The following is a 16,847-nucleotide window of genomic DNA, read 5'->3' on the forward strand; positions in this document are numbered from 1 at the left end:
AAAAAAAAAAAAAGAAGATGATTAATTTGACATGACTCTTGAAGTCACAATGAAGAGGAAGTAGAAACAGGTCTTTTCTTCCTTTTTGTAAACAGACTATTGAAAAAGAAAAAAAAAATTCTGTCCATCGGTTGTTGATTGAAAGGTTGAGGTCAAAATACAAAACATGCACAGATGAATTGTTGGCAATAAGATCAGTAACTTAACATTTCAAAAATATGGTGAACTTTTCTTTTAATGCTGACTTCACAGGTTTAAGCTTAAAACTAAAAACACATTTTTTTGGTCTGAAACTGCTGATATTTGCAGTCATGTCTTATCTTTCTTTGCTGTTCCTTGTTTAGTTGTACAAGGTGGTGTATCCAAGCCTGTGTGATAACAACATCTACCAGAAGACTTTAGTTAATGAGGTCCTGTATGAGGCACAACAACTGAGACGGGAATGGCTCAGGAGAATGAACATGGACTCCAACAATAATGCACACTTCTACGCTCCTCCATTAATGGAAGTATTCCAGCATGGGGTCGAAGGGGATGCACGTGAGTGGCAGCCTATCTACCAGCAGGGCGGCACCATTTGCGTTCCTTTGGAACGTGTGTGGTCCAGTCCCAGAGTGAGAGCGCTGTGTGGGAGCATGCGGCGTCTCAGGGAGGAACTGCTGGAGGATGAGCGGGTGAGGATGAGCGCTGATGGAACGGTGTTAAACCTGCCTACCGATGATGATGAGGTGGAGGAAGAAAAAGATGATGTGAAAACAGTATCAGGTGTAGCAAACAACATAGAGGAGGACTGGGATAGGGAGCTTGGGAGTTAAGGTAATGTATAACAGATCCAGAAAGCTCTGTAACCAGAATAAAAGAAAGCAAGCTGCACTTAAGACGATTGTTAGTTTTTGACTGTATGTGTAGGATCATCAGAAAGACATATTTCAATTATATGGCCAAATCTGTGTGATCGATGGAGAAGACAACCATTAAACATGTCATTAAAAATGCAAATATGTGACACCTTCTTTGAAATGTGGTTTTATTTAACAGTGCGTGGTACATACCTTACCAGCATCATAACAGAACACATGGCATGGAAGCCAAAAGTTAGAACACAACATTGCGATGTCACCTTTAAACATCAGACACCGTACAATTACAAGGACCAAAAACTTCACAGAAGAGATAAAGCCACCATGTTTTTACAACATGTAGAGTACCAGGACCTACTAGGACCAGGGGGAAAAAGTGAATCTTGACAATTTCGGTAACACAAAATACGCTCAAATACATAAAAATAGACTTTCATTTTGGCAGTAGATCAATTAAAAAACTAAAAATCAAGTTTAAACTCTGATGAAAAGTAATGAAGCTGAAATATTGCAGATAACCTCTAAATATACTGGTATTTGCAAACATTTGCAACGGAGCACTTAAAGGGACATAGTGATGAAGAACAATATGACATGGGAGGATTAAGTAGGCCTATATATAAATGTTGCATTTTCATACAAAGGTTCCCTTTGAGAAACATTGCGATCGCTCACAAAATGCTTGCATTCCCACAAGAAATTTTTCTCTAAAAATACTTGCATTCTCACAAGAAACTTTTGCGTTTTCTTGCTAAATGTTTTCATTCCCACAAGAAACTTTTGTTTGCATGCAAAATCTTTGTGTTCCCACGAGAAGCTTTGCACTCACTCTTTTCAAGTGAACATAACGTTTCTCAGTTGAACGCAAAGGTTTTGCAAGTGAACAAAGTTTGTCTAAGCAATCCAAAACATTTGCGAGAGAACGCAAAAGCACTGATATATAATTTTTCCTCCCATCTCTTATTTAGACATATCTGTCTCTTTAGGGGCTCTGTACAATCGCAGTGTGGTGCTTTGATATTTGTGCTCAACTGCGAATCCTCACACACATTTAAATTGTAGAGGCAAGTGAGTTTATATTAATAAAACAGCGAATGGATTCTGAGAAGAGATGGGCATACGGTCACATAAAACTAGAGAAGCACTAATGTATGATTCTGATATGCCCTATAGCTGATCTTACAGACAGAGATACTATGAAAATAGTCAATACCTTCATTTTAGTGATACATCAAGTAACTACAAAAACATGGGGAAAAAAAGGTTTTGTAGTGTCATAGAGAGGATAAAAAGAGCTACACGCCTCTCAAGAGCCTTGTGCTAAATGTTTCAAGCATTGCTGAAATAGTTAAATACTTTGTTCTGTGCTGCCATGTTACTAATTGTAGCTTGAGAACAGCTTGGCTCATTTTGTCCTTGCATGAAAGCCAATATATTTACGAGATATTAATGATGCCAGAGACGTACTTATCAGATATTCACCTGCTCGGATTTTAGGTAGCTAATATGTCAATATATTGAACTGCAAAATTTCAAAAGTAGTCTCATTCAACATATAATGCAGCTGTAGGAGTTTCATCTACCTTTACGTTCTCAAGCTGAAAGTCATTTAAGACAATGAATAAAGAAGAAATACACATTTTCCGTGTATGGGTTAACTTGATCAACAGCTCAGCCTCAAAACTCCCTACAGTGTTGGAGATACACAGAAAGTCCTTCAATTCAAAGTGCTATTCAAATGGACATTTTTTCAAGTCTGAAAACGGCTCCATCTGTCAAAACGCATCGCGACTTCTCACACGCACAAAGTGAGACGCTGTGGGTGAGTGAGGACGGTTTGATATCCATTCTGACAGTAATGAGATGACAAAAATTTTTTGTAAAGGGGTCACCTTCATCTGCAGAGAGTATACACCTCATATGTACTGTAAAAGATGAATACAATCCATCAAATGTTACTGACATGGCTCACAAACACGTAAACATGGGTAAAAACAAACTAAAACAATAATATGAAATATACATTTTTAAAAATCTGCAAGAAAAATAGAGAAAAACGCTCTGATTTTCAAAGCGGACGTATTAGGAGACAAACTTGACTTCACAGTGAAACACATACACCTATAATGTGGCAGCCTCATACAGAGGAGCGGTCAGTTGTTTATGTGGCCTGCAGAGGACACCATTCCATCAAAAGGATGAAACAGGTTCGTGACAAACAGAGAGGAAACGAACATGTCTGAATCTCTTCGTCCCTTTCTCCTCCCACGAAACAGACTTTGGTTTTTGACACTTCTCCTTCTGTCATCTCCCAACTCTAGCGTTTGATCACCACCTGTTCGTAGGCACCTGCTCCAACTCTGAAAAGAGAAGAAAACAGCATTTACATGCAACCCAGTAAATGCAGTGATGTACTTTTTTTTTAAAGCGTAGAGGGATACCACTGCTTACTGGCTGATTATGCTCTGTTATTTAAAGAGACAGTAACCCGAGCGTTAAAATAGTTATTTACTCACCCTCATGTCATTTCAAACCTGTTTGATTGTCTTACTTCTATGAAATGCAATTTCATGGTTTCATCATACAGGCTATTGTATGGCCCAACTCTGAAAAGAGAAGAAAACAGCATTTACATGCAACCCAGTAAATGCAGTGATGTACTTTTTTTTTTAAAGCGTAGAGGGATACCACTGCTTACTGGCTGATTATGCTCTGTTATTTAAAGAGACAGTAACCCGAGCGTTAAAATAGTTATTTACTCACCCTCATGTCATTTCAAACCTGTTTGATTGTCTTACTTCTATGAAATGCAATTTCATGGTTTCATCATACAGGCTATTGTATGGCTTTGAAACACTTTGAATATAGCATAAAAATACATTCATGGTCCCTTCTGGTAATTTTTTAAAGCTTTATCAGACTCAATCCCCCATTTAAAGAGCAACTTGGGTGTTCTACTCTCATTTCATTTTGTGTTGCAAGGAAGAAAGACATATTTTGGTTTGGAATGACATTTTAGTGAATAAATGATGACAGCATTTTCATTTTTGGCTGAAATATTCCTTCAAACTCACCTGGCAGGAAGGTGATGGCTACCAAGTGCTGTGCTCCCACCAGGACCCACAAACAAGCGCAGACCTTCCTCTGAAACACACACACACTTGAAACAGATATCGCCTCCATTCTGCACGCACAAAGTCACGACTCTTCTCTGGGGATACAAAAACCAAATTGGTCCATTTCTAATGAGAACCTGTCGCCAGGTCATCTAAAAATAATATGAAAACTAATAGGACACACACATCGAGACGTGCTCTGGCACAGAGACACTTCAATACACCTACTGAGTAGCAGCAGCTACCTGTAAACATTGCTACCAATTAAACAACCTGTTTCTAGCGCTGTTTTTTATTTCTGTTTGCTCTCAATCCAACTTTCAAGTCTGCTCTGATGCCGATCCGTCACAAGTCAGTGGCCCAAATTGCAATTTCATAGCAGCAAAAATTCAGTGTTAGTGATCAGAATGAAAGATGGAATTTATGAAATATTTTTTGAAAGACAACAATTTGAAAGATTACAATCCCAAGAGATGCTGCAAATTGTGTATACAAATAATAGTACAATATAAAACAATTGATTTATAGCAGTCAGAATGAAAGAAAGATGGAATTTATAAAATATTATTGGAAATATAGTGACTAAAAATATGAAATGTTTAGTAATCGTTAATAAGAGAATTAACTTTAATCCCATGAAGCACTGCTGATGTAAACAAATTTTAAAAAAATGGTACAATATAAAACAATTTGAATCTATAGCCATTTATTATAAGCATAAAATGTAATATAACTGAAGTTAATTGTGAAAGAGACATATAACAGTAAAATAAGATGTTTGAGATTGTAAAACGACTAATTTGATTACATGATTTGCAGTTCTTCGTGACAGCTCAATGCTAAGCTCTTTTGGTGCAGTTCTCATTTCTATGGTAACAGCGACTTCTCCGATTGGTGGTTTCAAAGTGTTGCCTGCTTCATTTATAGTTCTTTACTGGGAATTTGGGCATTATACACGATTTTTAAAAAATTAAGTTAAAGTTACAGTGTCTTCTATAAAAGCCTACATCAACACTTCCTCAGAGGTGCTTAACATTCATACATTTTTGATCGTCAAACTAAATATAATATGAGCTGTTTTATATTTTATTTCATATAGCTATTTTACATCACTTACACTACTTTTTAAAATTTTGTGGTCATTAAGATTTTTTTGTTTGTTTTTGAAATAAGTTTTTGAGTGGCTCAATAGCGCGATATGCGGTATTATCGCCATATATATATATATATATATATAATCTATGAGTGTGTGTTACGATGTAACAAGGTTATATTCAGAAACCAATGAAACCGAATCTAAATAGAGCGTTGAAACAGGAAGTAAAGAAAACAGAAGAGAATGTCAAAATAAGGGCCCACGTAACAGAATATAAACCTGGCTATTAATTGTTAGCCTATATGTTTAACAGTTCGTTCTGATCCTCAAATCTGCATGGTACACATTATGTTATCATTACTAACTTATTTAATATTCAGTACATATGCACGAAGTGTAAAACGAGAAGGAAAAAGAAAACACGCAAATATTGTGGTTGCTGCAGTTCTTGCATTTCTCTGTGGTTGGCTCGCCAATAGTGCGGTATTGTGATATTGCGGTTATAGCAACAGCCTTAACCTCAAGCGATGTCTATTAATAAACATAAAGAACCCATTGTTACCTTCAGTGCTGGAGTCCAGCAGACTGTGGGTGAAATCCTGGCTTTGCAAAATCTTCTCAACTACGTCATCGGCATCCACCCGTGTGGCATCCACTCTTTTCAGCTGAGACTCCATTGAATCCTGTTTCACTGGATACCTTGTATATATGGGAAAATAAACCTGATAAATCTACATTTATTTAATTTCCTGAATCTAAATCTTCATGAATATAGAGCAGGCAGCGGTAGCAGTGTCTGTCTGACCTGTTGGCAGCTCTGTCAGGGGTTGATGGGTGTTCAGGCACAGCAGTGCAGACCCCCGGGGCTGTAGGGGGTACTGTAGTTTGGTCACTCTCCTCACTGGGCTCAGGGATGCTAGCAATGCCGGTGGAAGCGCTCCCGATCGAAGTGTTCCTCCTGTGGGAGAACTCCGACAGACTGGAGGAACGTGAGTGACTTGTACTATAGCCTGAGAAACAACACAATATTGTTTTAAATTATTATTCTTTTTTTTTTAATGAAGGAAAAAAGTTGATCTGCCCTGGTAATACACAGCATGCACTTTAAAAACCTTCACAGATTAATCAATCAATCACTTTGTATTGAAGGGACATTTAACGCCCCCACCCACACATGCTATTCAGGTTTCCGTCAAGCCAGAGAGTTTTAGAAAGTGATAACGCTAGTATGGGCAGCTACTGGAGGGAATATCCTCCCACACATGTATACGCACACAACAACTCCAGTTTCCAGTCAGAGACAGATATGTGATGAACACTTCTGTTTGCTTTGTGGGACTTTACACTTTGAGATGATCTAACACAAAAGGTCAAAGTGAGCAATGTGTAACCCAATCTGAGAGAACAGCTTAATGAAATAAGGACTGAGTGCTGTCTCCTCTCTGGAAGTACTAGAGGAAGTAGTGTTATAAAATTAGGGACATTTAATCCAGCTACTGTGTGATGGCACTGACTCCTTCTAAAAGCCTAATTTCAAATTATTTAATAAAGCAAGTAGTACTTTCCATAAAAGGGGAACAGAATAGGGCCTGAAGATCTTAAAAATCACTACCATTCAAAAGTTTGGGGTCAGTAAGATTTTTGTTTCCTTGTTTAATGCTATTTAAAGGAAACATTAAATTGATCAAAAGTAAAGCAAAAGCAAAAAAATTAAATTCAAATAAATACTGTTCTTTTGAACTTCTTATTCATCAGACCCAGATTAATGTATTACGGTTTCCACAAAAATATTAAGCAGAACAACCGTTTTCAACATTGATAATAAATAAGAAATGTTTCTTGAGCACCAAATCAGCATATTAGAATAAATAAAGACTGAAGTAATGGCTGCTTAAAATTCAGCTTTGCCATCACACAAATAAATTACATTTTCAAATATATTGAAATAGAAAACATTTATTTTAAATTGTAATAATATTTCACAATATTACTGTTTTACTGTATTTTTGATCAAACAAATGCAGCCTTGGTGAGCATAAGAAACTTCTTTCAAACACATAAAAAACCTTACTGACCCCAAACCTTTGAATGATAGTGTACATCAAAATTAAAATCAATAAAAATTACAATATTTTTAGGTCAATCCCCCCACAATGGGGGGACAAACAAAATATAATGTGAGCTAATGGATTTGCACACACATTCTCTCTCTCTCTCTCTCTCTCATATGTGCACACACACACATCTTCACTCCATGGCACAGAACAGAGACACATGACATGCAGCCTACATGCAAAATGACAAAATCCGTTAATCATCATGCAATACCACTGCATCATGTTGATTGACAGCCTGATAATGTTACAGCCAGGGTTACAGAAAATACAAATCAGGCATGCATTCAAGTACAGCAAGACAACAGAATCACACAGACTCATGATTGAGCGATCACAGAGAAAACAGTGGAAAAGGAAAGCCTACCTGATACTTTGGACTGCTGACTAGCATAACTGGACGTTCGAGAGTGTCCACACAGCCCGAGCTCATCAGGCAGAGAGCCACACTTCCCTGATGTCTCTGTGGACATAAGGGATTCAGTTCAGTCTTAATTAAACCTGCTCAATCACTTTATGGGATTCAATGCCAATCAAACCTGTTCTTCTCCTATTTCCAACCTTAAAATACATTATAATGTATATCTAATGTAGTCATGTAGTATTCAGGCATTTGACTATTTAAATTAGGACTCTCGATTAGAAAACTAATATATGCATTTTAAAAGTGTTCAAAACTGAGTAGTTGGCGGAAGTTCAATATAATTAGAGTCCAATATAATAAGCTCATTTTAATAAATATATTTTCATTGAATATTATTTATAATATTATTATATTATTTATTGAATACTAACCATTGTTGCAACTTGAACCTTTAGTCCTCACAAAAAGAAAAACATATTATGGATATTAATAGGAATGTTGCTCAGCTGGCAATATGAAATTTGACAGCTAAATTCAAAATTTGATGGAGGTGTTGAATTGGATACAAAAGCTTTTTGATGGTTGTACCCTTTAAAATTGCTTGACATGCACACAGTTTTATTTCCTGTGTTGGCATATTTCTTGGTAAAACAGGAAGTTAGGGCATGACTTTTTTTAAATTAGCCTTCCATTTACATCACATCTTTGAATCATGATTTGCTACTTGCGAAATCTAGTTGACAGCAGGTGGTGCATTAGAAGGAGGGACTTTCTCATTCTCGTAAGCATTTTATTGGCTAGAAATTTACATATACCAAGATTAATAAATTTGTCATTTAATTTAATTAAATTTTTTGTCATTCATTTTGATCCCATGAAAAAAAAAGAATTTAGTAAATTTTAAGTATGCCAGCATAATTGTTGTTATTTTTAATAAAAAACAAACTATTAGAAATTGTTAACAATAAATAAAAAAGTAGAAATGTTAGAAAAGTTCAAGCTGAAATACTAGAATTACTAAAACTATTAAAAAAATGACAAAATCACATAACAAATTTACTAAATCTTAAACTAAAATTAAAATGAAAATGGAAAATAAACGCAAGTTCAAAATAATAAATACAATAATAGTATATAAGTAATACTAAAATAACACTGGCTAGCATATGCATGGCCTTAAAACTAACAAATTAAAACCCTCAATACTCTAAAATTAAAGCTGAAAAACAATTAAAAATATCTACATCAAATCGCTCAGATGCTGAAAGACTAGTTGATCATCCTGACCAATCTCTAGTAGTGGTCGACCGATATTGTTTTTTTGACAGCCGATATCTTGGAAAGCAGGATGGCCGATATAAGGCCGATATAATTTTATTTATTTGCCTTCACGCACAGTGTGTGTACATGTGTGGGTGGACAGTGTTGGTTTCCAGTATGCAAATCTGTGTTCAAAGCTATGATTTCCCCAGAGCGCTCATTCACACTCCTTCCCAACATACACAGGCCATTTCTGAGAAAATACTATAATAGCAACTTCAAATGTTTAACAGGAAAATGTCTCTGTGGGTCTTCAGCTAAACTAAATTTTAAAAATGCATGCTGTTGAGATAAAAATAGTGCCTTCTTACAACCCAACTTCAATTCTTTCTCACTTCAGTAGCATCTCCAACCAAATTATAACATATTCAAAAGCATTTAAACGTAACACTCACGTTTTGAAACAGGGGTCCCCAGACATCAGCTGTGTGCTGATAATCACCTGCAGGCAAAGACAAATGACAAAAAGTAAGAAACTGGATGTGTATTACATTTTATTTTTGGATTTTTTTTTTTTTTTTTCTGAGAATGTGAGTCGCTCTTGATTATGCGAAATTCACATGCATGTTTTGGATGGTTTCCAGGGTGTTGCAAGGCAGTTGTTAAAGTGCTCTGAGTGATTATTAGAGTGATGCTATGCGGTTGCTAGGGTGTTTTGGATGGTTGCTTAGTGACCAAGTAAAAAGAGAGGGATTTTTTTCACTTGTTTTGTTATCTGCCAGGTAAAAAGGTCATTTTCCCCCCCAATGTTTTTACATGGTTTTACTCCCCTTTAAAATAATATGATTTCAGGTATACACATCTGGGGTTAGTGTTTTTTTCTTAAAATCGGCATTAAACAAGTTGCAATAGTCTTTTCTTCCCTATTGTGACATGTATCCGAATGAAACGGCTTCTTGAACAAAAAAATGTTGGGGTGGATTTTATTTTGTCCATTGGGAACTGACTGACTGAACCTGATTGAATGATTGTTGAAGTTTGCTACTGCTTCCATCTCATGTGAGTGACAGGTTGTCCCGCCCTTGCACCAGTAAACACGTCATCAGAGAAGAGAAGAGATGTTGTTGCAAGATGGAAGGGAAGTTATTTTGGGGAAGTTAAGATTATGAGGGCACATGAATACAAAAAGAGAATGATGTGCATGGGGAAAAAAACATGTATAATAAATACTGCAATATTCCATAAAAAAAATAAGAATTGTCTATTTTGATTTCATGGGGATTTTAGTGACCAAAAGGACCACTACTAATAACTAAAATTACATAAATCAAAGAATGCAATAAAGAATAAAGCAATAAAGAAATAGCTGAGAAGACCCTGAAAGGAAGTCTGAGCGTTTCTATACCTTAAGGATGGAGTTGTCCTGTCTAGTGTTTTTGGTGTCATAACCCTCCAGTAGACACCTGCGTGTGGTGCTACCCGATCCTGCAAACTCCGACAGGTTGAGATCAGCAAAACCCAGCTGTACAGAAAGCCAAAGCAGTACAAATTCAGGAAAGAAATTTATTTTTGCCAGAAAAAAAATAATTTAAAAATAAAAGGCACTGAAGCTTTAGAGTAAAAAGCTAAATAATAAGGTTAATGCTTTTATGAACAGAAGTGCACTACTCATACACAAACAGAATCACATACAAACACAGTGTTCCAGAGTGATCTATTTTCAGCTGTTCCTTTGCTTTAAATATTTTATAATCCTCTACAGAGCTGTCTACTTGATGAATAACCAATGCCCTGTTTTAGTTTCTATTAATGAAAGGTACATTTGTTTTGTTTTTTGCAACATGAAGATTTTAGCTTAGAACACACATGAATGTACATGGACGTTCATTTTTTTTCACCATTTAAAATCACAATTTAGCTTTTTTTTTATAGTTGATTTAAATAGTCCTGCAGAGTGACAAGTATTTTAATCTTTATAAATATTCCACATAGTCTATCAATTAACATCATGTTGTAAAAACCACTTGTAAAATAATTGCAAAAGAATTAGTAAACACTTTTTAAAATAGCATTAGGTGACTCTGAGAATGTCACGCGTTGCTTTTTGTCAACTACACAAAAGCAAATTGAATAGTGTTGGTATGTTTAATTCAAAAAGGAAGAAGAAATTACCTTTGCATAAGTCTTTCCACCTTTCAGTTCCTGATACATAAAAAAACAATCAAATCATTCTCAGTATTTAAACTCCAAACTGTTTATTGTAAACCAAAAAAGGGTGCATGAGTGTGTTTCTACCTTTCTGACTGAAACTCGACACACACAGGGGTCAAGGACTCCGGTTCCAGCATTAGCGCTCATTTTACAGGGGAAGGAGAATCTTTTTCTCCAGCGTACACAGTTTGCCTGGACCGTCTCGCTGTGAAATGCAAACACACAGCGGGTTGTTAAAGCAAGATGTCACTGTAAAGAACAGACTTGGCTCAAGAGTTTAAAACAAACATCCACTGATCCAAAACAGCGCGAACCCTCTCTCACATCTGCATTTGCAGAATCCAACAGGGGTGGACAGTTCCTGCAGCATTGCTCCTCAGGGAGATTTTGAAACGATTTCACAACAGAATGAGTCACACAAAATCCAGCTTTAATATTCACTTCAAGTCGACTGCATTAAAAGAGTCTGACTCACATTCCGTGATTAATTAGAGCCTGGAGTCAGAAGGCCATACTGACAACAAGAAGTTGAATTAATTTCCCATTTGAAAATGGACCTCCCTGTGCAGGTGCTCTGCTTCCCAATTAGACAGATGTTTGCAGACAGGGCAGATGACGAGTGAGGCACATAGGGCTTTTGAAGAGATACAAGTCTATAAAATGAGCTTCAGGGAAATTGTGATGCTATGATACACATCTAAGAGAGTGAACACAACACTGCAAGCATATAAATGTCAGGATGAAGTGTTTTGTCCCTGTTGGAAGTCAAAGGACAGTGCTAACACAAAGATGCATGTTGCAAATGCAAGGTAATGCCCTTTTAAACACTTGTTGCTTTGGCCAAGCAGCACTGCTCATAAAACTAGATTTTCATATTATCTAAATAAAATATCAGTGGTATGGAGGAGTGAGTGTACCATATTAATAAATAAATCTTTCATTAAAAGCATATGTTCACTACTGTTCAAAGGTTTGGGATCTGTAGCATTTTTTAAATGTTTTTGAAAGAAGTTTCTTATGCTCACCAAGACTGCATATATTTGATCAAAATACAGTAAACCAATATTGTAAAATATTTAAAATTGTAACAATATTTAAAAAAAATTTAACTTATTGCTGTGTAGCGTCTGGACCAATCAAACACACAATATATATTTTGTTAGCTATATTTAACAAATACTCTGTAACACCCCTCAGTTAACAAGCCATATGAGGACCTATGGACCCTTCCCCCGAAATGCGTAACACCTCAGGAACTTCTCAAAACAATGCTAGCAGCATATTTCTCCTACCAACGAAAAACTGTTTGTTTTCCTTCCACTGAACACGGGTGGTTTCTAAGGAAATAAACAGTGTGAGAGAGTTTCTTTCAAGCTAACAACACAATGACACATGCAAAAGCTTGTTCAGCTGAATGTACTCCACAATTGTTGTAACGCTCAAAATATCACACTTTTTTTACTTACAAAAGCTGGGCAGAGGGAATAGACACCTGCTGTTAATAGAGACCTCAGAGGACTTGAAGTGCTTTAGACTGAAAACCCTCTGGTATAAAGCACTACAAAACTTTGCTGACTCACTGTAAACAACCTGTCTTTCACTTAAATTAAGCTCTTGGCATGCATATAATAATAATAAAACAAAAACACTGACAACAAAAAAAAAAAGATTAAAATCAATGTGAAATGCATTTCAAAAGCCATTTTACTTCCGTAATGAGACATGTTTCAGAGTAAACAGGATAACACAAACTGTAGGCCGGAACTTAATCCCCGTGATGCTTAATCACATGTAAATTTGATTAAATTTTAACTACTGATAATTTCACATTTTTAAATTTTAATTTTAGAACCTGCAACAGTAGCCTATAAATAATGTCTAAACAGCTATTTGGCTGCTGGTTAACAACACTATAACCAATGGCTCACATAGCGATGTCCGCCAAAAATGAAAGTCATTTCAAGGCGGATCAAGTTATTAATCAAATCGAGATCAAATCATTACACTATGATTTCATGTTGATTTTAACTGTTATTTCTCCTTAGTGCTCCATTATTAGTCCAAAGTCCCGCTTTGCTGCCTCTTCTCACCAACACAAAGGTGGCACTGCAAATGATAATAAAAGGAGGACATGATAATGTCAGGTAATATGACTCCTTTCCTGACTGATATGATTATAGGCAAATTACTGGCAGTGAGACTATAAACGAAAAGCTGCAGACTCATAATTCAGACATACAACCCGAGCAAGGCCAGAGCTCTGATCGATACAGGAGGCCTCCATCTTCGTATTAACTGCACCGCAGGTCAAATGCAGACTTCTAGCTATCACATAATGAATAATGTTTAGCCTCTGACTCGCTGATCTAATAGACTTCATTAGATGTGCACAGAGCTTACTGGAACAATTCAGCATCACAATGACTCATTAATACCTTCCCTACAAACCACTAATGATGCGAAAACACAGAGGACATAATGAATTCAGTAGCATTAGGTACTAATGGTATGCGTTACTAGCACAAATGAAAACAATCTACCATATCATTCTGCACTCATTATCTTCCTGGAAAAATGGCACAGTAGTACTATTTTTCCATTGGTCCATCAAACACAATTAGTGCAGCATGCATGTGCTAGAGCCATTAGCATCACTGCTCTTGCTGGAATAACGAGCTGTTAAACCAATGCTTATGCCAAAATGTGCAACAGGCTTAATATTGTAATAAAGAACCATGACAAGCCACTGGTCTGATTTCCGTATTTGGAATATATGCCGTTGCCATGGCAAAGTCAGCTGAGCAAATGAGAGCAGAAGTGCTCAGGTTCAGTGTGCTCTTTCCTTAGGTTCTCCCACAGGATGTCTGCAATGAAACAGGAGTTCTTCAAAAGGATCACCACAGGCGGATGGAGGCCAACTCAAGTCTGGAGGGAGAATAAACTCATGAACCTTAGATACTCCCTGCAAACTGCATAACTGAAAAGAGAAGCACTGATGTAGCCCAAGCTTGATCTTCTAAGCTGCTGTGGTTTTGGTCTACAGCTCTCTTTCTGTTTGGATGAATAAGCATTGTCAGGGAGTTGTTTGAAGGGAATTTGTCATGAAGTTTGACAGCCCACTTTCACTGCCCGACAAATTAATATTTAACTGTGGGAAGCCTTTGTATTGTAGAGCTCCAAAAAAAGAGTGAATGACAAACGTTACAGCAAGACACAGAAAAAAGGGTTTGTGATATCTCTACTGAGAGGGAAGAGTAGAGACATCCTTTTTTGGTTTTTAGGGCTCGGTTAATCTGACAATTATTTAGAATTGGATATTCAACATCTTGATCACTGCACATTTAAGTCTATATAATCTGCACTATATTGTGTGCAAAAATGTTCAAATATTAAAGTTACCATAATAAAGTGATAAAAAAATTACCAACCCACAAACCTGACCTAACAACAATGAAATTAGTAGTCAGTACTTTTCATTATTGATTTTTATCATTATTAATTAGTAGTTCCAGTCCTTTTTTCCTCTCTGCTGGGTGCTAATGTTCACCCATGATGTTCAATAAAAAAACCCATGGCCTTTTAAAAATTCAGTCTGTTTTAGACTGAGATACTAAAACAGGGATAGAAACAGGAGTGAGATAATACTCTTGAAGCTCAAACAGCATGATGCTAGCAATGCCAAGATCAAGTGTTTGATTCTCAGGGAATGCATGAACTGATAAATACCCTGAACGCTATGCAAGTCGCTTTGGATAAAAGCATCTGCCAAATGCATAAATAAATCTAGAATAATTTTGGAAGGTGCAGCAATTGACTGTCACATTTGCACCTCTGATGGCATCATACAAGACATGCATCATGCAGTAATAATCTGTAACACTGCTCTACATTTAAATCCACCCCCTCTGATGCATCAACATCCTGCATGCAGGTCAACCTGTGTGCAGGTCTGAGAACAGCGCAGCTCATTTACACATCAAACACACACACATACAGTTTTAACATGTGGCCTGAAGTGACTCAGCACAAGAACTGCTATAAAATGAAGCGCAAACAGCACACAGGATATGCTTAATATATTGCAATTATTAATAAAAGATAAAAAGTAAAAACAGCAGGGAAACTTAGACCAAATGTTAGACCACTTTTGTTTATTCTGGCTAAAAATTAATCTTCATCAATACACACTGACAAAATTCAAGACCAATCCATTTATTTATGCTTATGTTTTTAACCATGCCCTCTGACATATTATAATTACTAACTAATCTTTTACACAAATGGCATGTCAGCTTTCTAGAGCACCAGGCCATTTCCTCTAAAGTAAAAATTAAGTCATGTAGGTCATATATGGTGTACAATTCATACGCTATTAAGGTCTAAACTGTCTTTATAAATGAAAATAATATACATGATGACATTCAAGTAGTTTGGGCAAGGTTTTTGACACCTGAAGTTCTGTTGAGGTTTTAATTTGCCTAGATATTATGAAATGAATTAATTTTTAATAAATACCCTATAATATGAACATTCTATGTATAATAACTCGATATTACGTCACATAGTATGAAAAGTCTCCGTTGAATTTGATTTGAAATAATCAAAACTACAAAAACACAAAAGTGTTGACTTCAGCCTTGACTGAAATAATGTGCAATTATAACGTTACACCTTAATGATCATAAAAGACTAATCATCTTTAAGAAACACAGACCAGTTCATCTCACAGCTCTGTATGCGCACCATAACATGTATTGTTTTGGTTATGCTTTATTAAAAAGCAATAAAGAATGAACCCCCAATATCACCCATACCCATAATAATAAACCATTTCCATCCCTCCACATCTCACGGTCTCCTTACCGCGATGACTCCTCCGAGAATCCGCCGTCAAGGAGGCGGACTTTACAGAACAGAACTCCGTTGACGAACGGAACCGACGACAGTTCGTCCAGCTCAAAATCAACTCTGAACTTAAACTTCTTTTTCTTCATCATCTTGACGTCGATTCCCACCAGTCCTGTTACCGCTCGATAATGCTTTTGGTCATTCGCTGTGGAGGAGCATTACTTTTATTTGCTCATCTTTGGTGAACCTCTGTTGTTAGAGCTGATTAGCTGGAGCCGTTAGCTGGAATCCCCTTTGTTTAAAATAGAAAGCTAAGCTAACGATGATAATACAGTCATAACGGATCCTTCTGTCATTAACTACATCGTTACAATCAAAAATGGTGCTGAAAATGGATATGCAGTCAGTGGGTGATAGACTGTTCCGCTCCGCGGAAGCTTGTGTAGTGCTGCTGCTGTATTGTGTGTTGTCGTGTAACGTTAGTAGTGGAAACACAGACCGCGCTTCTTAAAGGGCCAGTCAACTCATAGCCAGTCAACTCATAAACTGCGTCCCAAATGACGCACTATACACTATGCACTTATGCACTATGTACTCAACCATTTAGTGTATGAATTATATAAGGTTATTTTGTCATTCATAAACGGAGTCTGATAGCCCCTCCCCCTTCACTATGTAATTAAAGCTGCCACAGTTGAGTGCATGAAGTGTTCAACATTCCACACTTCAGCTGCGTCCCAAATGCCGCACTATACACTATGCACTTATACACTATGTACTTATGCACTATGTACTCAACCATGCAGAGTATGAATTATATAAGGTTATTCTAATCGGAGTCTAATAGCCTCTCCCCCTTCGCTACATAACTGAGTGCATGAAGTGTCCAACATTCCACACTTCGTTTTTTTCTGTTATTTAAAGTCTGCGTGAACCAGAAGTTACTGCCGACTTTATTTCAGTGTAGTGACGTATTTC

The 16,847-nt window shown here is 36.6% G+C and overlaps 2 protein-coding genes across 2 annotated transcripts in view; one reads left to right on the forward strand and one right to left on the reverse strand.

The window, feature by feature from the left end:
* The window catches only part of LOC107726462 (small RNA 2'-O-methyltransferase-like), a 5,460-nt gene extending 4,454 nt beyond the window's left edge, over positions 1 to 1,006 (forward strand). Inside the window, exon 6 of the mRNA XM_016536051.1 lies at positions 345 to 1,006. The gene's annotated coding sequence lies outside the window, so the exon portion shown is untranslated. The remainder of the gene's footprint in view (positions 1 to 344) is intronic.
* A 19-nt stretch (positions 1,007 to 1,025) lies between these two features.
* On the reverse strand, positions 1,026 to 16,335 carry LOC107726405 (protein FAM102B-like). The gene is made up of 11 exons (XM_016535961.1): positions 15,885 to 16,335; positions 11,106 to 11,226; positions 10,983 to 11,012; positions 10,216 to 10,332; positions 9,266 to 9,312; positions 7,982 to 8,007; positions 7,554 to 7,649; positions 5,878 to 6,082; positions 5,635 to 5,771; positions 3,935 to 4,004; positions 1,026 to 3,220 (listed from the first exon to the last, which is right to left on the reverse strand). The coding sequence occupies exons 1-11, from the start codon at positions 16,016 to 16,018 to the stop codon at positions 3,178 to 3,180; spliced, it is 1,026 nt and encodes a 341-aa protein (XP_016391447.1). The 5' UTR covers positions 16,019 to 16,335; the 3' UTR covers positions 1,026 to 3,177.
* Positions 16,336 to 16,847: the final 512 nt, after the last annotated feature.

This window comes from Sinocyclocheilus rhinocerous, unplaced genomic scaffold (assembly GCF_001515625.1).
Source record: "Sinocyclocheilus rhinocerous isolate Xijiao unplaced genomic scaffold, SAMN03320098_v1.1 scaffold605, whole genome shotgun sequence".
In the NCBI taxonomy this organism is placed as follows: Eukaryota; Metazoa; Chordata; class Actinopteri; order Cypriniformes; family Cyprinidae; genus Sinocyclocheilus; species Sinocyclocheilus rhinocerous.